This window comes from Herpailurus yagouaroundi, unplaced genomic scaffold (assembly GCF_014898765.1).
Source record: "Herpailurus yagouaroundi ecotype Mexico unplaced genomic scaffold, PumYag 194, whole genome shotgun sequence".
In the NCBI taxonomy this organism is placed as follows: Eukaryota; Metazoa; Chordata; class Mammalia; order Carnivora; family Felidae; genus Herpailurus; species Herpailurus yagouaroundi.
In genome coordinates, this window is record NW_024412425.1 from 681,632 (window position 1) to 705,289 (window position 23,658).

The window sequence follows — 23,658 nt, forward strand, 5'->3', positions numbered from 1 at the left end:
GGTGGCGGTGTGGAATGCTCCAGTCACTATTTCAGTATGGTATCTAGGCACAGTGCAAACGGTTACTTGTCCGCTGGGGAGGATTGGATAAGCAGACCCATAACTCATTCTCTCCCCCTCAGGGTTGACCCAGGGGGCGTCAGTGGACCCCCAGGACCCCAGGGAGGTGGAATTCCTCGCAGCCTTCCTACAGAACTACGTGCCCGGGTACAGCCGCGCCTATCTCCAACTCCTCCTCTCCAGTCTGTCGGACAGCCCTGCCTCAGTCTCCGTTCTCAGTCAGGCAGACGGCACCTCCCAGAAGGTCACAGTGAAGCCCGGCCGGTCGGTCATGGTCAACATCAGCGCCAAAGCCGAGATGGTCGGCAGTAACACCTTCCAAAGCGCGGTGGTGATCCGCTCGGACCGCGCGATCTCCGCACAGGCCGTAAACACTAAGCCCAACACGGCAGAGCTGACGCGGCTGTGGCCCGTCCGGGCTCTGGGCACCGAGTATTTTGTGGTCACACCTCCCGGCATCTCCTCCAAGCATGTCAAGGAGTTCGCTGTGGTGGCTGGGGCAGCGGGAGCCTCGGTCAGCGTTCAGCTGGAGGGGGCAGTGACATTCCAGAGCAAGTTCTACGCAGCGGGAAGTGTCCTGAGCCTGACTCTGAAGCCCTACCAGGTGGCCCAGGTGCAGGGCACAGCTGAATTGTCGGGCTCAAAGATCACGGCCAGGAGCCCCGTGGCTGTGTTCTCCGGCCACAGCTGTGCCCAGAGACACACCAACTGCAACCACGTAGTGGAGCAGCTGCTGCCCACGTCCGCCTGGGGCACCCGCTACGTGGTGCCCACCCTGTCCTCCCAGAGCCGCTACGATCTGGTCTACGTCGTGGCCAGCCAGACCACGAGGCTGACCTACCAGCAGGGGGGCACCACCGGCTCCCGCGGGCTCCGGGCAGGTGACGTGGCCGAGTTTGAGGTCCGGCCATCCCTGCCCCTCTACCTGTCCGCAGATGTGGGCATCCAGGTCCTGCAGTTTGGCACAGGTGCCATGAGGGATGGAGTCACCTATGACCCCCACCTGGCTTTGATCCCAGACATGGCGGCCTACTGCCCTGCCTACGTGGTGAAGAGCATGCCAGGCACTAAGGGCGTGGCAGTGGTGGTGGCCCGGACGAAGGCTGTTAACGAGCTGACCATGGAGGGGCACAGGCTGGGAGCCGATCTCTCGTGGACAGCTGTGCCAGGCAGTGAGTTCTCATTCGCCGAAGTGGACCTCGGCACGACTGACAGGACCCACGTGATTGAGGCCACTACCGACTTTGGGCTGCTCACCTTCGGGCTGGCCCACGCCATCAGCTACGGGACAGCAGGTGTCTGCGGTCGAAGTGAGTGATGGGAAATGAGCCTGGGGCCCCTTTGTGGGCTCTCTCACCTCCTCCCTTTTCCCACCCACCTGCTCCCCTGTGGATTCCTGGCTCCGCTGGGCTGTCCCCACCTCACCTCCATCCTCTGCCATCCTTCCCTTCCCTAAGGCTTCCCAGCTCCTCCCTCTCCTACCAGGAACTGCTAAATATTTAGTGACCAGTAAGATCCAAGGTCCCAACCAGTCAGAAGAGATGCTGGTGCCGGACAGACCACTGCAGCAGGGTCTTAGAAGCCACCATGGTGTCCGGGGGCTTAGAGATAGGATCCTAGGGAAGAGCCAAGGTGCCTGGAGGGAGGGATCTGTGTGTGTGTGTGTGGGGGGGAGATGGAGAGCAAGAAGGGGAGGGGCAGAGAGAGAGGGAGACAGAGAATCCCAAGCAGGGTCCGCACTGTCAGCACAGAGCCCGATGCCGGGCTCGAATTCACAAACCCTGAGATCATGACCTGAGGCTGAAATCAGAAGCCTGGTACTTAACCGTCTGAGCCACCCAGGCACCCCAGAAATATTTTGATAATTTAGCAACTATACCAATTGCTAACTACCCCTCCCCCACTTCCTATAGGAATGTTTATACCCCAGCTCAAGAGGTCTGGAAGTATAATAATAACAATGGCTACCGTGTTGGGGGGAGTTACCTCTCAATATACCAGAGACCATTCTAGGTGCCTTGCATGTATTAACATAGTTAATCTTTAGGACCTGGCCCTATGTGTAACCTTAGGCTCAGCGCATGGAGGAACGGCCCCCAGACAGTACAGTGTGGTGTCTGAGGTCACACATGCTAAACTCAGACTTCCCAGGTTCAAATCCCACTTCTGCTTGTGTGACCTTGGGCGTGTGACCTCACCTCTGTGGGCCTCAGTTTCCACGTCTGTAAAACAGGGGTAATAACTGTCACAGGACTGTAGTGAGGGGGTTATAAGTTAACATTTGTAAAGTTCTTAGGGGGTATCTAGTAAGTTATTATGAGCGGACAGAAAACAAGAACTTTTGAAGACAGGGAGGCAGGGAAGAGCTATTTCTTCCTGTGTGGACCCCCTGCCTCAAGCTAGGACCCTGGACATTAGGATTCCCTGCACTGGCAAAGATGCCCCCTCGGACCCTGGGCATGGAAGTCCCTCAACTTTAAAGAGTCACTTTGGGCTTGAATAGTAGAAATGGGGAAGGGGTGGGTGATTAATCATAACAAGGAACACTCAGTTAACGCCGGGGCCAACCCCTACTTATGTTGTAGCTTATTTGAGCCTGGCAACACCCTCCTTCCCAAACATCCCGGTGAAGAACGTACTGTTATCACTCCCTTGTTACAAATGAGGAGACTGAGGCACAGAGAGTTTAAAATTACTCAACCAGTGTCCGCACATATCATTGGTGGAGCCAGGATTCTAACATGGGCAGCCACATCCCTAGTCATTTCTGTTGTGATGAACAGTCTGTCTTCCTTTAAAAAAACAAAAACAAAAAAAACAAAAAAAACCACAACTCTTTAGGGGGCACCTGGACGGCTCAATCGGTTAAGCGTCCGACTTCCGCTCAGGTCATGATCTCATAGTTTGTGAGTTCGAGCCCTGTGTCAGGCTCTGTGCCGACTGCCCAGAGCCTAGAGCCTGCTTTGGATTCTGTCTCCTGTTCTCTCTGCCCCTCCCCCGCTCACACTCTGTCTCCGTCTCTTTCTCTCAAAAATAAACATTAAAAACAATTTTTTAATTAAAAAAATAAAGATGCCTTAGCCTTCTGACCTGAGTGGGGATGCACGGGAGGGGGAAATGGGGACAGAAAACCCACCAATTAACCTTTCCATGATGATCCTTCTCCACTACCTTCCAGTTCCTCTGGGCTGAGCTGTGTCAAACTAGGGGATCAGAATACATGGGGTTGGGTCATCCCTAGGCGCCTCTCTCCCTGTAAGATTCCAGACCTCAGTTTCCCCACTTCTAAAATGGGTAGTCGTGGGCCCACTGCCCAAACTCCCCGCAGCAGGAGAGCTCCACGGTTCCCACCTGCTAGGATACTCCTGACTCTTTCTCTGCCGCCCCCCGCCCCCAGCCGTGCTGCCCCAGGAGCCCTCCTGCCAAGATGTGCAGTGCACTCCTCAGCAGCAGTGCCAGGTGGTGGACGGGCAGGCCCAGTGTGTGGCGGTCCCCATGGCCACCTGCCGCGCCCAGGGTGACCCGCACTACACCACATTCGACGGCCGTCGCTACGACATGATGGGCACGTGCCTGTACACCATGGTGGAGCTGTGCAGCGAGGACCAGAGCCTGCCCGCTTTCAGCGTGGAAGCCAAGAACGAGCACCGAGGCAGCCGCCGCGTCTCTTATGTGGGCCTGGTCACCGTGCGCGCCTACAGCCACTCAGTGTCGGTGGTCCGCGGGGAGGTTGGCTTCATCCGAGTGAGTACCCAGAAGCTTCAGATTGAATACCTGTGAGCCTCCAGTCAGAAGGAGGAGGCAAAGACTGGGGCAGAGGGTGTGGAGACGGGGAGGGGGGGAGTTTGAAAATCTGTGGCCGAGTGTTAAATCCCCTTTGTCCAGAAATTCTACTTGTAGAAAGTTAAAGGATACTCAGAAATATGGTTTAGAAAAAAAAAGTCTATGCCAATGTCGCTTGTAATAGCAACAGGATAAAAAAAAGGCTACAAAATGTCCAACAATGGGGAATTTCTTAAGCGACTAACACTAAATTTAGTGAGCACCTATTATATCCTGGATTTGTTTCTCAGTGATTTCCATGTATGAATGCATTGAGTGCTCACAGCGATCTGTGGGGGTAGGCATTTTTTTTTGAGACAGAGAGAGAGTGAGAGAGACAGCACTCATGAGCATGAGCAGGGGAGGGGCAGAGAGAGAGAGGGAGAGGGAGAGAAAGAATCCCAAACAGGCTCCATGCCCGGCGCCGAGCCGGACCACAGGGCTCTACCCCACCATCCTGGGATCACGGCCTGAGCCAAAATCAAGAGTCAGACGCTCAACCGACTGGAGCCACCGAGACGCCCCCCACATTATTATTATTATTAATACTTCTAGACAAGGAAACTGAGGTCCAGGGAGATGACAGACTTCCCAAGGGCTCAGATGCAGTCTGGCTTCTGAGTCACTATGCTTAGCCTCTTCACCATTCTGCCTTATACAATATTTTTACACTGTTGTGTTCACTTTTGATACCAAATATGCACGTAATAAAATCCATAAATCTCAAGTCATGGAGTTTTGACAAATGTGCAATGCACACCTCCATTAACAAACAGAATATTTTCATCATTCTGGAACATTCTCTCATTCCCCTTTGCAAACAATTCCAACCCACCCCCAGAGGCAACCACAGTTCTGATTTTTCCCCCCACCATGGATTAGTTTTGCCTGTTCAAGAACTTGCGTGTGTGTGTTTAAGAAATTCACATGAATGGAATCACACAGGTAAGAAGACTTTTGTGTAAAACCTCTTTTGCTCTGCACAATATTTGTGAGTTTCTTCCATGATGCTGCGATTCATATTTTGTTAATAGGTAAAGCATTCGTGTAGCTCAGAACAAACAGGGCTTTTTGCGAAAGGTCTGGCTTTTTTTTTTTTTAATTTTTTAATGTTTATTTACTTTTTGAGAGAGAAAGAGAGACAGAGTGTGAGTGGGGGAGGGGCAGAGAGAAGGAGACAGAATCTGAAGCAGAGCCTGAGGCCGGGCTGAGAGATCATGACCTGAGCTGAAGTCAGATGCTTAACTGACTGAACCATCCAGGTGCCCCGGCTCCCTCCCTCCCTCCCTCCCTCCCTCCCTTCCTTCCTTCCTTCCTTCCTTCCTTCCTTCCTTCCTTCCTTCCTTCCTTCCTTCCTTCCTCCTTCCCTCCCTCCCTTCCTTTCTTCCTTTCTTTCTATGTTTATTTATTTATTTTTGAGAGAGAGAGAGAGAGAGAGAGAGAGAATCCCAAGCAGGCTCCAAGCTGTCAGAGCAGAGCCCCACATGGCGCTCAAACACATGAACTATGAGATCATGACCTGAGCTGAAATCGAGTCATCAGATGCTTAACCGACTGAGGCACCCAGGTGCCCCTAGGTCTGGCTTTCATTCCCATCTTCATCTGCTTTGCCCCTGCTCCCCACAGGTAGCTAGTTTTACTGATTTCCTGAGGGTTCACCTAGGGTTCCTTTATGACAATGCAAGCAATGTAAACAATATGTTCTTACCTTTTCCCTTTCTTAGCAAAGAGCACTGTACCATCTGCTCTGTTCTGCACTTTGCTGTGCACTGAGTGGTGCCTTTTAGAGCTGTTTCCATATCAGCATAAAGGGAGCCTCTGAGCTCTCTCTCTCTCTCTCTCTTTTACATCTGCACGGTTCTCCATTGGATGGATGCCTCCTCATTCATTCAACTCAATCCCCCGCGGATGGATGCTTTTTTCATGATGGCAAACAGCACAGCACTGAATAGTCTGGTACCTCCCTCTTTTTGCGAGTGTGCCGGTGATTCTGTGAGATGAATAAGTAAGCGGATTCAAGTAGGTGTGCTCCAGATCTAGAGGGATTGAGCACAAGTGCAGAGGGAGTTCAAATTCCTGAATTTACGTAAGGAATTGTGCACATGCTGGGCAGTTTTTCAGAGAGAGAGAGGGCCTATTCCGTTGGTCAGATCCTTACAGAGGTCAGTGACTTGACAGAGGTTTAGAGCTCCTGATAGAATCATGATAGGAGCCCCGGCGTGGCTCAGTCGGTGAAGCGTCTGACTCTGGATTTCAGCTCAGGTTATGATCTCTCAATCTTGAGATCAAGCCCCGAGTCAGGCTCCGTGCTGATCATGGAGCCTGCTTGGGATTCTCTCTCTTCTCTCTCTGCCCCTCCCCTGCCCACACTATCTCTCTCTCTCCCAAAATAACAAATTAAAAAATAAACATTAGGGTCACCTGGGTGGCTTAGTCAGTTAAGCGTCCAACTTGATCTCGGCTCAGGTCATGATCTCGCAGTTCATAGGATCAAACCCCACGTTGGACTCACAATGTGTTATCACAATGACCGTGCAGAGCCTGCTTGCAATCCTCTCTTTCCCTCTCTCTGCCCCTTCCCTACTTGTGCTCTAAATAAATAAATAAATAAACAAACTAACTAAAAAAAAGGATTTTTTTTTTTTTTTTAAGAAAAGAATCATGATCTCGCAGTCCGTGAGTTCGAGCCCCGCGTCGGGCTCTGGGCTGATGGCTCGGAGCCTGGAGCCTGTTTCCGATTCTGTGTCCCCCTCTCTCTCTGCCCCTCCCCTGTTCATGCTCTGTCTCTCTCTGTCCCAAAAAATAAAATAAAAAACGTTGAAAAAAAAATTAAAAAAAAAAAGAAAAGAATCATGATAGGATGTCCCCAAAACATTGCTAGGAGAAATGAGGCCTTCATAAAATGGGGACTTCAACATGGCCTCATTATTTAAAAGGAAAAAAATTACATAAATTAAAAGGTAGAAAAAAACCCTGGCAGGCAGGATTTATAAATGCACCTGTGTGTGCATGCATGCACACACGTGTGTGTCCACAGCAATAGGAGTGATTTCCCTCTCCCGATTTTTGCTCATGAGTATTTTGTAAGTTTTCTGTAATGAACAAATATTACTTGTATCATTGAAAAACGGAGGTGACTAGGTTCCCTGGGCTGAGAGCTTGTAAGTGTCTCAGTCACGGCTGCATCCACAGCACTGCCCATGGACGCAGACACACAGGAGGGCTCACGGAGGCCTCGCTGACCCACTGACCAAATGAAGATCTATCTTACCTTTGGACCTTTCTCCTGCAGTCTCCCTCTGCCTCTTATTCCCTTTTTTTTTTTTTCATACCCCATCCTCCTGACTAAGACAAGCATATGGGAAGAAGGAATTAAGAAGAAACACGCAGAAAGAGGAAACTGGGCCCAAGGGACCGAGAAACACACTCCTCATCTCCTGGCCAGACTCTCTCTCCGCTTAGGATATTTGCGAAGGAATCCCCTTCCCCTTGTCTCCGTGGCTCTCCCTCACTGATCCTTTACAGCTCAGCTCAGCTCAGCCCAGCTCAGCTCAGCTCAGCTCAGCTCAGCTGTCCCTGCCTCCCCTGACCTGCAAGATTGGGTCTGGCTCTTCTTCTAGACTCCCACAGCCTCCTGTGCGTCCACCATCCCAGTCCTGATCACCCTGATCTGTTGCTCTGATCTCGTGACAGTTCTGTCTCCCTCATTGGGCTGGGAGCCCCACGAGAGCAGGCTCTGGGTTGTCTCGGTGATCTCCCGGCCAGGACCAGGCATAGAGGGAGTGCCCAGTGAATGGTCATTTAATGCAGCAGTGCCTTCACGTCCTGAGCACTTGCGATCCTACCAGGCACCGTTCTAAGCAGCAGGAGGAAGGAATCGCAGCTGGACTAGGGGAAGCGAGAGAGAGGGTGGAAGGGGCGAGGGCCGGACCACACGGGGTCTGACCACCCACTCCTGCCACCACAGATCGACAACCAGCGCTCGCGCCTGCCCGCATCCCTGGCCGAGGGTCGCCTGCGCGTCTACCAGAGTGGGACGCGGGCCGTGGTGGAGCTGGACTTCGGGCTGGTGGTCACCTACGACTGGGACTGCCAGCTGGCCCTGAGCCTGCCAGAGCGCTTCCGAGACCAGGTGTGCGGACTGTGTGGCAACTACAACAGCGACCCCACCGATGACTTCCTCACGCCCGACTCGGAGCTGGCGCCGGACGCCGTGGAGTTCGCCAACAGCTGGAAGCTGGACGACGGGGACTACCTGTGTGACGATGGCTGCCAAAACAACTGTCCCTCGTGCACCCCGGGCCAGGCCCAGCACTACGAGGGCAACCGGCTCTGCGGCATGCTGACCCAGGCCGACGGCCCCTTTGCTGCCTGCCACAGCGCACTGCCGCCCCGGCCCTTCCTGGAGGAGTGTGTGTATGACCTGTGTGTGCTCAACGGGGACCGGTCCAGCCTGTGCCGTAGCCTCAGCGCCTACGCCCAGGCCTGTCTGGAGCACGGCATCTCTGTCGGCGACTGGAGGTCACCAGCCAACTGTCGTGAGTGATGCCCCGGGGTGGACTGGGAGCACGTGGTGGGAAGGCACGGGTCTCTTTGCATCTGTTCAATGTCTGAGCACTTCGTGTGGTTCAGCCTGAAGCCGGACCATGCCAGGAACACAGGGATAGCCGAGATGGCCACACAGTGCCCGCGGTGAGCCCGAGGTTGGGGCAGACACATCACTAGCCGGTGACAGTCCCAAGCGGTCCCTGCTGGGCTCGGGGAGGCACAGGCAGAGTGGCCAGGGCCAGCACGGGGGAATTCCAGGGTGGGCACGGGAGACCAGGAAAGCTTCTCAACTCAGCCTGGCAGGGTCAAGGAGGATTTCCCAGAGGAAGGGATGCCCGATCGGAAGCCTGTGGGAGGAACTCAACTAGGCAGATAAAGGGGGAGCAGGAAGTGGGTTTGGGAATGAGAGAGGGGCATGTGCAGAGGCCGGCATGAGACGTAGTCCTCAGAGTCCCGAAGCAGAAATGTGAACATCTCTTCGTTTGCGTTCCTTTCGAGGCTCCCCGATGCCCTCTGGGTAAAGTCCGGGCGTCCATCCACTTAATCATTCATTCACTCAACGGGCATTCCCTGAGCCCCTCTGTGGCCCCATCCCTCCACTGGCGATAGGCACAGTGGGGGCCAGCACACACCCATCCCTGCCCTTGAGAGGCTCCCAAAGAATTTTTCTGGAGACAGAAAGTCTACTGTGCAGGGAAGGGGAGGTGCCCAGACCCAGGCCTAGGGCTTGAGACAGAGACTCCGGAGGAGGAGCAAGTCTGGGGGAGACACTGTGGCCATGTGGGGTTTATCTTGGTCACTCCTATATGTCCTCACTGCCCAGTAAACGCCCGCCCTCCCGAGCTCCCCAATGCCTGGTGCAGAGGAGGAACCAGTGAGTTCTTTTACCCATGCATTCATTTCTGAATGAGCGGGCATCTCCTGTGGACCAGACCCTGTCCTTTGTGCTCTGGGATTGGAGCAGATCAGATCCCTGCTCTCAGAGTTCATATTCCAGTGGGGGAGACAGACAGTAAGCAGTAAACTATGGAACGTCTTCAAAGAGCAAAAGAAATGGCATTCGTGTAAGAAGAGGAAATGGGAGGCTCACGACGAGGGTGCTCAGGGAAGGCCTTTCTGAACAGGTGACATCATTGCTGAGAGCAGCAAAGGGCAATAGAGTGAGCTAAGTAACAATGATGCTGTGGGGTGTCTCTGCATAGGTTAACTTATTTACCCCTCACCACCCTGTGAGGTCAGTGCTAGTATCATCTCATTTTACTGACGGGGGAACTGAGGCAGGGAGCGAATGGAGTCATTGGCCCACAATCACACAGCTTAGGAAGGGAAGACTGGGATTTGAACCTAGGCTATCCGGGCTCCAGCAGCTTTCTCTTAACCACATGCTGCACTGCCTTCGGAGGAAAGGCCAATACAGGCATCAGAAACAGCCAGCCAGTGCAAAGGCCCTGAGGTGGGAGCGTGAAGACCTGTGAGGAAGCCTCTGTGGCTGGGACAGAGTGAGCCAAAGGGAGAGGGAGAGGAGATGAGGAGGGAGGTGATGGGCGCGGGTGATGGGGAGCTTCATTGGCCACCAGGAGGACTCTAGCCTTCCCCCTGAGATGGCACCACAAGGGGGCTCTGAGCAGGAGAGGGATGTCACAGGCATTCACAGGGTCCCTCTGGCTGTCTGTGAGGAGCAGCCTGTGGGGGTAGCATGGGGGCCGGGGGAGACCAGGCAGAAGGTTGCTTGGAAGGGACTGGACCAGGGTGGGGGGTGGTGAGAGAAGGGGGCAGATTCTAGATAGATTTTTGAATATGGAGCTCACAGGACTTCCTGACAGATCGGTTGTCGGTGAATGAAGAGGGAAAGGAGTCAACTGTGTCTCTGAGGTTTGGGGTCCCAGCACCTGGAGGGATGGAAGTGCCATGCGGCGCTCTGGGGAAGGAGCAGAATGTGGGGAGGGAAGTCCCGTAGAGCGCTTTGGGCGGGGCGCCCCGCCAGGAAAGGGAGCCGCCAATGCATCGATGCAACACCCTTGCGCTGGCCTGACGCATCCTCCCCGCGTCTCCGTCTCCCCGCAGCCCTGTCCTGTCCCCCCCACAGCCGCTATGAGCGGTGCGGCCCCGCCTGCCCGGCCACCTGCAACTCCGAGGCGACGCCGTCCAACTGCTCCGGGCGCCCGTGCGTGGAGGGCTGCGTGTGCCTCCCGGGCTTCGTGGCCAGCGGTGGCGGCTGCGTAGCGGCCTCCTCATGCGGCTGCATCTTCCAGGGCCGCCCGCTCGCCCCGGGCCAGCAGATATGGGCCGACGAGCTGTGCCGGCGGCGCTGCACTTGCGACGGCGCCACCCAGCAGGTGCGCTGCAGCGACACACAGGGCTGCCCGGCGGGCGAGCGCTGCCGCGTCCAGGACGGCCTCCTGGGTTGCTACCCCGACCGCTTCGGGAGCTGCCAGGCGTCCGGGGACCCGCACTACGTGAGCTTCGACGGCCGGCGCTTCGACTTCATGGGCACCTGCACCTACCTGCTGGCCGGCTCGTGCAGCCAGGCCGCGGGGCTGCCCGCCTTCCGGGTGCTGGTGGAAAACGAGCACCGGGGCAGCCAGACCGTGAGCTACACGCGTGCCGTGCGCGTGGAGGCCCGCGGAGTGAAGGTGGCGGTGCGCCGGGAGTACCCGGGGAAAGTGCTGGTGAGCGACGCGGGTCGGGGTGGTTGGGAGGCGGGCAGGAAATCCCCCTTCAGGAGTGGGGCTCTGAACCCCCCGGTAGGGCTGGGGATCTGTTAAAAGATCGTGTGGCCAGTGGTTAAGTCCTGGGCCCCCGAGCCAGGCGGTGCTGCCTCTCCTTGGCTGTGTGACTGTGTCTCCAAATGACTGTCTCCAGGTTTTGTCTTAGTTTTGTCTTCTGTCAGCGTGTCCACCACGCAGCAGAAGTCAAGAACCAGTGATTTTCTCTTTAAAAAAAAAAAAAAAGAAGATAAAAGTCGAGAGGTGGGGTTGTAAGATTCACAACTCTAGTAAATAATCATTGAACAGTTTTAGACAGTGGCCTGCGCCCTGGAGAGGAGGATGAATTGGAAATGGATGGAAAACTGAAAGAAATTCCCATGTGGCAGGCACCACCCCTAAACCCTTTACAGGCCTTAAGTCATAGTCCTCAGAACAGCCTTGCATTAAAGGAAGTTTTGCTCATAAAGCCGAGTGTTTGGCATAGAGAAACTTCTGGATAAACAAATGATTGCTATTTATGTTCCCACCTCTCTGAGTCTGGAATAATAATAGCCAATATATGACATTACCCCTAGGTGTTAAATGCTTGACATATAGTAACTCATTGAATCTCTACAACAACTCTGTAAATAGCTAGATGAGAAAACTGAGGCACGGAAAGGTTAAGTCATCTATCCGAGGTCACACAGCTAGTAAGTCACAGAGCCACAATTTGTAACCAGGCTGTTTGGCTCCAGAGACCATACTCTTAACCACTACATCCTACTGCTGCTCTTGAGGAAAGGGATGGAACAGATAGGGACAGAAGTAGATGAAAGAGTACTCCAGGTAGAAGGAACAGTGAGTGCAAAGGCCCTGAGGCAGGAACAAACATGAGGGGTAGAGGAACAGCCTGGAGGTCCATGGGGCTGGAATGGGGGCAGGGGGATGATGTAGGGGACAGCTGCAATAGAGGTCTTGATTTAAAACAAAACCTGAAGGACAAGGAAGAGTGAAGAGTGGTGGTTCCGAGGAGGAGGGAGCAGCAGGTGCAAAGGTTGAGGCTGGACAGATTTTGAAGACTCAGGAGAACAGTGTGGAGCCAGTGTGCCTGTACCGGAGAGTGAGGCTGGAGAGACAGGGCAGAGAGGGTGGTAGGAGATGAGGTCAGAAAAGTGGGAACAAGCAGGGCCTGGTGGGAGAGGGGTTCTGTTTTAAGCCGAGACGTAAAGGGTGATGGGGAGGCAACCAGGCGGAGAATGGGGACGGGCAAGAGGGTAGGAATGTCACAAGGAGAAGGTACAGCAAAAGCCCTGAAGCTGGGCTGAGCTTCAGGAGATCAAAATGGCTTCGTGGCTGCCGTCACAGGCGTGGGGAACGGGGCAGTACTGGAGAAGAGATTGGAGAGTAGTGAGGCTCAGGTCACCTGGGGCCTTTTAAGCCACCGTAAGGGATTTGGATCAAAGCTAACACCTAGCAGATGAAGTAGCGTTGGCCAAGGAAAGAGTACTGGGGGGGGGGGTATCTAGGAGGAGGCAAGTGCGAAGGCCATGAGGTGACAGCGCACTTGAGGCTGAGTGCGCAATGTGGTAGGTGATGCGGGTACAAAGGTGGACAGAGCCAAGGTTAAACGAGACCTTGTAGGGAAGGGGCTTGGATTTGCGCCGTCCTGAAGGCTGCAGGACATGCAGCCAGGAGAGAAGTGGTCAGTGATGTTCTCGGCCAAGCGAAAAGACCCTGAAGTTGGACCAAATTGAGACAAGTGGAGGAATAGCAAGAAAGCCAGTGTGCCTGGAACATACTGAGCGGGACGGAGGGAGGGAGTAGGAGGCAGGAAGATCAGGGAGGTAATGAGGAGACAGAGCCTGTAGGCTCTTGAAGGCCGTGGGTTAGGGATTTGGATTTGAGCCGATAGTGGAAGGTTGAAGAGAGGTAGATGGTGTGCCAGACCAGAGGGATAGCAAGTGCAAGGGCCCTGAGGTGGAACGAAGCAGAACGTGCTCAAGAGAACAGCAAGGAGTTGAGAGTATTTGGAGCCAAGTGAAGTGAAGTGAAGGGTGGGACACAGAACCATGAATACCCTGACCCCGTGGACCTCCTTCATCTCCACCCAGGTGGATGGCGTCCTTCAGTACTTGCCCTTCCAGGCCGCAGATGGCCAGGTGCAGGTGTTCCGCCAGGGCCAAGATGCCGTTGTGCGCACAGACTTTGGCCTGACTGTCACCTACAACTGGAACAACCGCGTGATTGCCAAGGTTCCCGGCAGCTATGCTGGGGCCCTTTGCGGGCTCTGCGGGAACTTCAACGGGAACCCAGGTGATGATCTGGCCCTGCGTGGTGGAGGCCAAGCTGCCAACGCGCTGGCCTTCGGGAACAGCTGGCAGGAGGAGACGAGGCCAGGCTGTGGGGCAACCGAGCCGGGTGACTGTCCCAAGCTGGACTCCCTAGTGGCCCAGCAGCTGCAGAGCAAGAAGGAGTGTGGGATCCTTGCCGACCCTGAGGGGCCCTTCCGGGAGTGCCACAGCAAGCTGGATCCACAGGGCACTGTGCGTGACTGCGTCTATGACCGCTGCCTGCTGCCAGGCCAGTCTGGGCCATTGTGTGATGCACTGGCCACCTATGCTGCTGCATGCCAGGCTGCCGGGGCCACCGTGCACCCCTGGAGGAGTGAGGAACTTTGCCGTGAGTACCAGGAGTGACAACTGGGGGGGCTCAGCCTTGTAAAGAGTATTGGGGGGTCTCTAGGATACCTATAGATAGGATGATCTATAAGTATCATTAATTCACGTAACTCTGACAAAAGTATCATGAGGTGGGGACTGTGGTGATACGCATTTAACAGATGAGGAAATAGAGGCTTAGAAAGAGTTAGTTACATGCCCAGGATCACGTACAGCTAGAAAGGCACAGTTGCAGTAAATATTTGTAAGATGACCAAAAATATCTGGTAGCCCTGCATCTAATTCCCATATGACAGCTGTCATTCAGAGATGAGTAGCAATGCTGCCTTTAGAAGAAGCCTGGTTCTGGTCCCCTCTCCAGTTTTTCTTGGTCACCATCTGGCCTACTTCACTCATTTACAATATCTGCCTGGATGGTACACATCACATCATCTGTTGAAATACACATGATAAATACATGAATGGTACATCCTTTCTTTTTCTCCTTCAACTTATATTCATTCATTCATTCATTCATTCATTCAACAAATATTTGTTGAACACCTACTATATTCCAGGTACTGAAGATATAATGGGGGAGAAAACAGGAAAAAAAATTCTTGCTCTCCCAAAGTGACCATCTAATGGTTTTTAGTTCCAGCAGAATATACCTAATGTAATATACTTATATACATGGAAGTCTCTTAAAAAAAAATGTCTTATTAATTTTGAGAGAGAGTGTGTGCATGTGCATGAGTGGGGGGGTGGGTAGAGAAAGAGAGAGAGAGAGAGAGAGTCCCAAGCAGGCTTAGGGCTGTCAGCATAGAGTCTGACATGGGGCTCAATCTCATGAACCATGAGATCCTAACCTAAGCCGAAATCAAGAGTTGGATGCTTAACCAACTGAGCCACTCAGGTGCCCCAGAAAGTCTCTTTTTATTTTTTTTTTAATGTTACTTTTGAGGGAGAGAGAGAGAGAAAGAGTGAGAGCAGGGGAAGGGCAGAGAGAGGGAGACCCAGAATCCAAAGCAGGCTCCAGGCTCTGAGCTGTCAGCACAGAGCCTGATGTGGGACCTGAACCCACAAACCGTGAGATCATGACCTGAGCCAAAGTCAGATGCTTAACTGACTGAGCCACCCAGGTGCTCCAGAAAGTCTCTTTTTAAATCATTGCATGGGTTAGTTTTTGCTGTGTAACAAACATCCCCAAAGCTAAAAGTGGATTACAACAAATATTTATTATTTCTCATGAGTCTGTGGGCTGGGCTATTCTCCTAATCTGGGCCAGCATAGTTTATCACTGCAGTCCTACTGACAGTTCTATGGGGGCTGGAGGGTCTACAATGGCCTGATTTTACACAGCTGGCAGTTGTTAGGCTGGTTGGTTTGGGGGACCTCATCCAGGACGGCTTACCCCTGCTCCACTTGGTTTTATCTTCCAGCCAGCTAGCACAGACTTCTTCACACAGTGGTCTCAGTGTTCCAAAGAACAGCGAGAGTGGACAAGCCCCAGTAGGCAAGCACACTTCAGGCCTCTGCTTGGCGTCACATTTGCTGTTATCCCATTGGTCAAAACCAGCACCATGGCCAAGCCAAGAAGAAGGGGTGGCTGTCATCAGTCTGTCCCAATCCCCATCATACTTCTCTGCCACAAACATATATACATGTAAACGACATTTCATTATTTTTAGAAATTCTTAAGACCATCAGACTCTAAGTGTTAAAAAAAAAGATAGAATGAGTTATCATTGCAAATATCATTAGTACACAACTAATAAAACATATAAAACACTAATATATTAATGTCTATATAAATATATTAAAACATAAAAATATTAAACATAAAAAACAATGTATTGGAAAGGCATCTCTTAGTGAGATGGATTCAGCTTTCCACCCAATAGTTCCCTTTATTTTTTTATTTTGCTGAAATATCTTATTTATTTTTATTTTTGTATTTTAAAAATTCTAAGATTTTATTTTTTGATATATGGAAAGACATCACATGTTCATGGATTGGAAGATTTAAAAAAAATTCTAAGATTTTATTTTTAAGCAATCTCTACACTCAGTGTGGAGTTCAAACTTAAAACACTGAGACCAAGAGTCCTATGCTCTACCAACTGAGCCAGCCAGGCACCACTTGCTGAAATATTTTAAAGCAAATTCTAGACATATGAATTTTCCCATAAATACTTCAGTAAACATCTGCAACAGATAGCACTTTTTAAGAAACATGCCACAATGCCGTTATTACCAGTAATGAAAATAACACTAATTCCTTAACATCATCTAAAATTCAGCCTAGGTTCAAATTTCCCCAATTGTCTAAATAAAAACAAAAAAAGTGTGGGGTTTTTTTTTTTTTCAGTTTATTTGAATCTGGATCCAGACCAAATCTACACACTGCATTGGGTTGGTTTTTCTTATGTGATTAAAAAAAATTTTTTTTCTAATGTTTATTTTTGAGAGAGAGAGAGAGAGAGAGAGAGAGAGAGCGAGCGAGCGCATGAGTGGGGTTTGGGGGCCAGAGCCCAATGTGGGGCTTGAACCCATGAGATCATGACCTGAACCAAAGTCAGACACTCAGCTGCCTGAGCCACCCAAGCGCCCCTTTCTTAAATCATTTGTATCCTATAATAGCTCTTTTCCATTTTCTGCCTACATATTATTATGAAGTTTTTCAAATGTATAGGAAGATTGAAAGAATTTTACAGTGAATACTCATACACTTACCAGCTAGATTCTATAGTTGACCATTTTACTGTACTTGCTTTATCATTTATCTGTCCCTCTATCCATTTTGTTTGTACCATTTATCTGTTGGGGGAAAAAAAGTCATTTGTCCTGCAGAATTTCCTATTTTCTGAATTTGGCTAGTTGCTTCTTTGTAGTGTTATTTAACTTGTCCCTCTATTCCCTGATTCTCTTATAAGCTGGTTATGAGATCTAGAACAGTGCTGTCCAATAGAACTTTGGTGATGATGGAAGTGTTCTGTCCCTGAGCTGTCCTGTATGATTGCCACCAGTCATGTATTGAGCACTTGAACTGGGGCTAGTGTGACCAAGGAACTGAATGTTTTGTTTTGTTTTGTTTTGTTTTGTTTTTAATTTTAGAGAGAGAGAGAGAGCTCGTGCACAAGCTTGGGGGAGAGAGAGAGAGAGAGAGAGAGAGAGACAGACAGACAGACAGGGAGATCCCGATGCCGGGGTCAATTCCACCACCCTGGGATCATGACCTGAGCCGAAATCAAGAGTAGGACGCTCAACGTACTGAGCCACCCAGTTGCCCCAATCTTCTATTTTTTAAATTTTAATTAACTTACACTTAAATGGCCACAAGTGACTATCATATCAACACAGAGGCTTTATTTGGCTCAGTTTTAGTTTTTTTTATTTTGTTTCAAGGAAACCACCTGTCTTATAATTTGGAGTGACTGGAGTTTGGAGACAGGACTAGGAATTATTATTCTTTTTCTCTTCAAAACACGGGCCAAATATTTTAATTTGCTACTACTATATCTCTACTAGAGAAGGAAGAAGTCAAAACCACTGCATTCACGAGTACATTGCATAGATTAAACACACACTGTACCTGCACGTATGTGTTTAAAATATGTCATTGAAGACATTACAGATAACCACAAACCACAGTTAATTTGGAGTTGAATCTTATTTATCAGGACCAGGTTAATTGTGATATCATCTGCCCCCCCAGGAAGATCATATCATAGATTATACAGAGGGTTCCTTGCAGCTGGCCGGCTTACGTGTGAGCGCGGGAGCATGCGTGTGCCTGCGTGTGCGTCACCAGGGAGCAGGGACCCTGGATGCTCATGGCTGCTCTCCCCACAGCTCTGAGCTGCCCGCCCCACAGCCACTACGAGGCATGTTCCCATGGCTGCCCGCTGTCCTGTGGAGACCTCCCAGTGCCTGGGGGCTGCGGCTCCCACTGCCACGAAGGCTGTGTGTGTGATGAGGGCTTCGCACTCAGTGGTGAGTCCTGCGTGCCCCTGCCCTCGTGTGGCTGCATATACCAGGGCGCCTACCACCCGCCAGGCCAGACCTTCCACCCTGGCCCGGGGTGTGATTCCGTGTGCCGCTGCCAAGAGGGCGGCCTGGTGACCTGTGAGCCCTCCACCTGTGGCCCGCATGAGGCCTGCCAGCCGTCCGGTGGCGTTCTGGGCTGCGTGGCCGTGGGCTCTGCCACCTGCCAAGCATCGGGAGACCCCCATTACACCACCTTCGACGGCCGCCACTTCGACTTCATGGGCACCTGCGTGTACGTGCTGGCTCGGACCTGCGGGACCCGGCCGGGCCTGGAGTCGTTTGCCGTCCTGCAGGAGAATGTGGCCTGGGGCAATGGGAGAGTCAGTGTGACCAGGGTGATCACTGTCCAGGTGGCTAACTTCACCCTACGGCTGGAGCAAAATCAGTGGAAGGTCACGGTAAGAGCAGGGGCGGATCATGAAGGGGAGGGGTCCTGGGGTAGAGGGCGCTGGGTGGGTGGGACATGGGCAGCACTCGGTCCAGGGGCGGCGCTCACATCTGGGAGTGGATGTGGAAGGCACAGGGTTCCCGAGGAGAGGAGGTGCCGGTCAGAGCCCTGAGTGGGGAGCCAAGGAGCAAGGAGGCTTTGGGGACCTGGGACCTGCTCCCACGTGGCTCTGTTTCCCCCTCTGTCTGCTGCTTAGTCTCTCCTCTCCCTGCCTCTGACTGTCCCCTCTGAGCATCTCTCCCACCCCCCCTTCCCTTCCCCTGCACCTTCTCTGTTCCTGCCCTAGCCACCTCCCTGGTATCCTGGCCAGCGACATGATGCAATCAGCGGCTGGGCAAGTTCAGGGATGGGAAAGGTTCAAGGACACAGGACAATCTGGGGGTGACCCCCTCACCCCTCGTCAACCACTGCAACAATAACAGTAGCTACGGTTTTTACTCCGCTGATCCCTGACTTTGGTGGCCGCTGAACACTTCACATCCACGGTGTCATTTCATCCTTGCTGCCAGAAGTACCATGATTTGCTTCATTCTTTAGAAGGGAGGTCCCATCATTGGCCCAAAGTCCACCAGCAAAGACACAACTTGAATCCAGGACAGCATGCCAGGAGACTGCACGCTGGACCTTGGGCACACCATGGTGCTTCTCTGACTGAGAAGCACTTGGTCTCCTATGGAAGCTGGAGGGATACCATGCTGCCCCCCCCCACCCCGCCGCCCCAGAGATCTCACTAAAAGGCAGGCACATGACCCTTGTGCTCATGCAGTATGGACAATGAGGATGCTGAAAAATAGCTGACTTTTTCAGGTGCCCGTATGCACTGGCCGTGCGTTAGATGCTTTAATCGAGTCCCTGAGGTAGCACAGGCTCCTAGGATAGCACCTGACATATAGTTGGCTGTGAATACACGAGTGGTTGGTGTTATTTGCATCTCACTGAATCCCCCAGCTTCTCCTTGAGGTGGAAACTATTATTATACCCACTTTACAGATGAGAAAACTGAGGCACAGAATAGGTCATTTGTCCTTAACTGCTCCCTGTCCCTGCTTGCGAAGTATGGCAGGTGACTATGTTTTGGGGAGCCTCAGACAGGATTGTGTCTTCTGCCTTCTCCTCTGGTTCCTTATACTTCCAAAAGAATCCGATGCTCATCATGTCTGTATTAAGGAAGGATGAGCAAGCATGTTAATCAGGGGTGGATATATGAGGTTTTGTTGGTGCCCAGCAGCTTTCAGTTAAAGCCACTGGTTCTTGGCTCGGGGGTCTGATGTTCATTTCCCATTAGCCTAATGTTCCACCCACTGATGTTTAAAGCAAAAAGCCTCAGAACCCACTTACTTGTCAAAATAAAACCTTCCGACCGTAGCTCGTCACAGTAGCAGATGCTCCCAGAACACCCATTCTGTGCCAGAATTTGTAAAGTACAAATATCAATTTATCTAATCCCCACAGCAACCCTCTGGACCCCACTCTGTAGATAAGGAAGCAGAAACCCAGCGAGGGGTCCTGACCTGCACAAAGTTACAGAAAGAGTAAAGGGCAGAGCTGTGTTGAAACCCAGGCCAGTGGCTCTGGAGTCCATCGCTGCGTTCTTGATCAGTGGTGAATTTAGGGGTAGCTGGTGAGCATGTTACTCCTTCGAAACCTGTACGAGCTTCCCCTGTGGCTGCTGTAACAAGTGACCACAAGTATGGTGGCTTAGAACAACGGAAATGTGTTTTCTCACTGTTGTGGAGGCCCGAAGTCCAAATTCAAGGTATTGGCAAGGCTCTAGAGGAGGATCCTTCCTTGCCTCTTCCGGCTTCTGGAGGTCCCAGGTGCTCCTTGGCTCACAGCCACCTTCCCTGTCTTTGTCTCCACGTGGCCTCTCCTCTCTATCTCCTCTTCTGGTTCTTATCATTATATAAGGAAACTCGTCACTGGATGTAGGACCCACCCTAATCCAGGATGATCCTGAGATCATGACCCTAAGTACATCTGCAAAGACTCTTATTCCAAATGAGGTCATATTCAGGGCTTCTGGGGGGGCATATCCTTTGGAGACCACCACTCCACCCACTACAAAGACTCGACCATGCTCCCCATTTTCCAAATATGGAAACTAAGGCCCAGAGAGGCGAGGTCACACGGATCTCCAGTGTCAGGCAGGGGCTCGACAAGGGTCTGCCCTCTCAAAGTGTGCCCCTGACGCGTGGACTATCCCACCTCCCAGGTGAATGGTGTGGACATGAGGTTTCCCGTGACGCTGGCCCAGGGCCGGGTCCGTGCCTTCCAGCACGGCTCGGACGCCGTGATCGAGACCGACTTTGGCCTGCGCGTGGCCTACGACCTCGTATACAACGTGCGGGTCACCATCCCAGGCAACTACTACCGGCAGCTGTGTGGCCTGTGTGGGGACTACAATGGTGACCCCAAGGATGACTTCCGGAAGCCAGATGGCTCCCAGGCAGGCAACCCCACCGAGTTCGGCAACTCATGGGAGGAGGCGGTGCCAGGCTCTCCCTGCCTGCCGCCACCCACCTGCAAGCCCGGCGGGGACTGTAACTCGGACCTGGAGTGTAGACCTGAGCTGCAGGAGAAGTACCAGCAGGAGAAGTTCTGTGGGCTCCTCACCAGCCCCACTGGGCCGCTGGCCGCCTGCCACAAGCTGGTCGATCCCCAGGGTCCCTTGCAAGACTGTGTCTTTGACCTCTGCTTGGGCGGTGGGAACGAGAGCATTCTCTGCAGCAACATCCATGCCTACGTGAGTGCTTGCCAGGCGGCCGGAGGCCACGTCGAGTCCTGGAGGACTGAATCGTTCTGTCGTGAGTAGAGGGCAGAGAAGGGAAGAACAAGGGACAGAGGGCAGGGAGACTGAGGCACAGAAGGGGCAGGACACTGGGCCCTGCAGCCCCTCCCTCAGAGCCCCTGGGAGGGAGCTCTGACCAGCACCCTCTCTTTGCAGCGATGAAGTGCCCCCCCAACAGCCATTATGAGCTCTGTGCAGATACCTGCTCCCTGAGCTGCTCGGCACTCAGCGCCTCCCCACTGTGCCCGGAGAGCTGTGCCGAGGGCTGCCAATGTGACTCCGGCTTCCTCAGTAACGGCCAGGCCTGCGTGCCCATCCAGCAATGTGGCTGCTACCAAAACGGCATCTACTACGAGGTAGGAAGCCGGTCATTGTGGTCAGAGCCCAGGGCCTCACGCTGGACCCCCTCCCATGGCCCGTCGCTCCACAGCCTGTCCACTCAGCCTCCTGAATGTCTCTCCCACCTGTCCCCTCCCCCCATCATGGCCCCACCGTGGTCCCGTTTGTCATCTCCCACATGCTCCCTCCATGCCCCCACTTTTGCTCCCTCTGGGTCACCTCCCTGATGGCAGTGGGAAGACCTTTCTCAAAACAGCCATGGGTCCTGCAACTTTAAACCCTTCCCTGGCTCCCCGGGTCTAGACTGTCTCTGTGACACAGTAGGTAACTCCGTCTGCTTCCCTCTCCAACCCTCACCCAGTTACTCTTTCTTTGACTTGACTGTGTGTTTGTCTGTCTGTCTCCCTCAGAAGACCATGAGCTCTGTGAGGGCTGGGCCCCTCTCTGCTGCTCTCCTCAAACAAATGATAGTGATGATAAAAGCAAATAGGTAGATGGTGCTTCCTACATGCCAGTTACTGCTTTCAGTGCCAAATCCACAGCATATGTGCATTACACATACATATGAACTTTTTACTTATTAGGAAAATTTTCAAACATGCAAATGTTAAGAGAACAGTGTAAATCTCCATGTACCCCTCACTCAGCTTTAGCGAAAACCACATTTTCCTGATCTTGTTTTGCCTCTTATCCCTGTTTCCTCTCTAATCTGGATTATTTAAAGGAATTCCCAGGGCTCCAGCGTAGCTCAGTTGGTTGAGCATCTGACTCTTGATTTCAGCCCCGGTCAGGATCTCAGGGTTGTGGTATCGAGCCCTGCGTCAGGCTCCGTGCTGAGCATGCGGCCTGCTTGAGATTCTCTCTTTTTCCCTCTGCCCCACTCCCCTGCTCACACACACTCTCTCTCTCAAAGTAAAAAAAATAATCATAATAAAGGAACTCCCTTTTCATTCCCCCGTACCTTATACGTATTATTAACCAAGTTATACTACCATAGTTAGGTGCTATGATTATCGACTGCTTACAGATGAAGAAACTGAGGCATAAAAGGTTAAGCAATTTGCACAGTGATACAATTTGGAAATAGCAGAATGAGGCTTCAGACCCAGGCAATTTGCTCCAGGGCCTTTGCTCTTAATTCATGTTACACCGTTTCTCATATACAGCAGACATTAAGTGGATATTTTGGAAAAACGAGTGAGTGAGTGAGTGAATGAATGAATGAATTGGACCCCAAGGCCATGCGGTGCCCTAGTTGCACAGACAAGGGGCCACTCTGCTGAAAGATGTTCCCTTGATGTCCTCTGGACCCTCTGTCCCCGGGACACTGGAGATGCCAGTTCAGCTCCCACCCTGATGGCCGTGTCCTCTGTCCTCACAGCCGAACCAGGTGGTCCTCATCGACAGGTGCCAGCAACAGTGTGTGTGCCACGCCGGAAAAGGCTTGGAATGCCAGGCCCACAGCTGCAAGCCAGGGCAGGTGTGCGAGCCCGCAGGAGGTGTCCTGAGCTGCGTCACCAAAGGTGCTGGGCTGAGGCTGGGCCCCGTGGGGCTGGGAACAGAGGATGGGGACTCTGGAGCAGCGGGAGGTGTGAACCTAGATTTTCACAGTGGGTGGCACAAAGGACTAAGGATTGAGGTCTCCAATATGGGGACCCCGGGGCTGGGATTCCCAGGGCTAGGGGCACAGGCCCTCCAGGCTGGGAGGTGGAGTTCTACCTTATGGTAGAATGCAGGCTTTGGGGACCCTCAGGGCTAGGTTCCCTAGGGCAGATGTCAGAGACCCTTGGCATAAGGCAAGGACAGGCAAACTTTTTCCCTAAAGGGACAGATGGTAAATATTTGAACTTGCAGGCCTTATAGTCTCAGTCATAACTACTCAACTCTGCCACTGTGGCATGAAATCAGTCATAGGTTATGTAAGTGAGGGGGTAAGGCTCCAATAAAACCCTCTGGTATTTATAAAAACAGGCAGCTGGCTATGCCATAGTTTACTGACCACTGATATGCAGGATTAGGCTCAGGGCTTCTAACACCATCTCCCCTTCAAGGTAGGGGAAATCAGGACCCCCAGGGACAGAGACAGAAAGTATAGTCCTGAGGTCTCAGGTAGAGACCCCACGAAGGCTGGGGTCTTAGATACAGGACCCCCCTCCAGAAGAGGATCGGGATTTATAGGGAAACAATCTCAGACATGGGGCCCCCCAGATTAAGTCTAACTCACAGAGCTGCCCACCCCCCAGGACTGGTTTCTTA

General features: G+C 52.4%; 1 protein-coding gene across 1 annotated transcript in view; it reads left to right on the top strand.

The window, feature by feature from the left end:
- Nucleotides 1–23,658, top strand: part of FCGBP (Fc gamma binding protein) — a 40,698-nt gene that overhangs the window by 1,693 nt on the left and 15,347 nt on the right. The window contains exons 2-10 of the mRNA XM_040445866.1: nt 123–1,370; nt 3,458–3,804; nt 7,850–8,420; nt 10,495–11,099; nt 13,232–13,799; nt 17,633–18,225; nt 20,488–21,079; nt 21,220–21,419; nt 22,784–22,925. Coding sequence (XP_040301800.1) covers nt 123–1,370; nt 3,458–3,804; nt 7,850–8,420; nt 10,495–11,099; nt 13,232–13,799; nt 17,633–18,225; nt 20,488–21,079; nt 21,220–21,419; nt 22,784–22,925 — 4,866 coding nt within the window. The remainder of the gene's footprint in view (nt 1–122; nt 1,371–3,457; nt 3,805–7,849; nt 8,421–10,494; nt 11,100–13,231; nt 13,800–17,632; nt 18,226–20,487; nt 21,080–21,219; nt 21,420–22,783; nt 22,926–23,658) is intronic.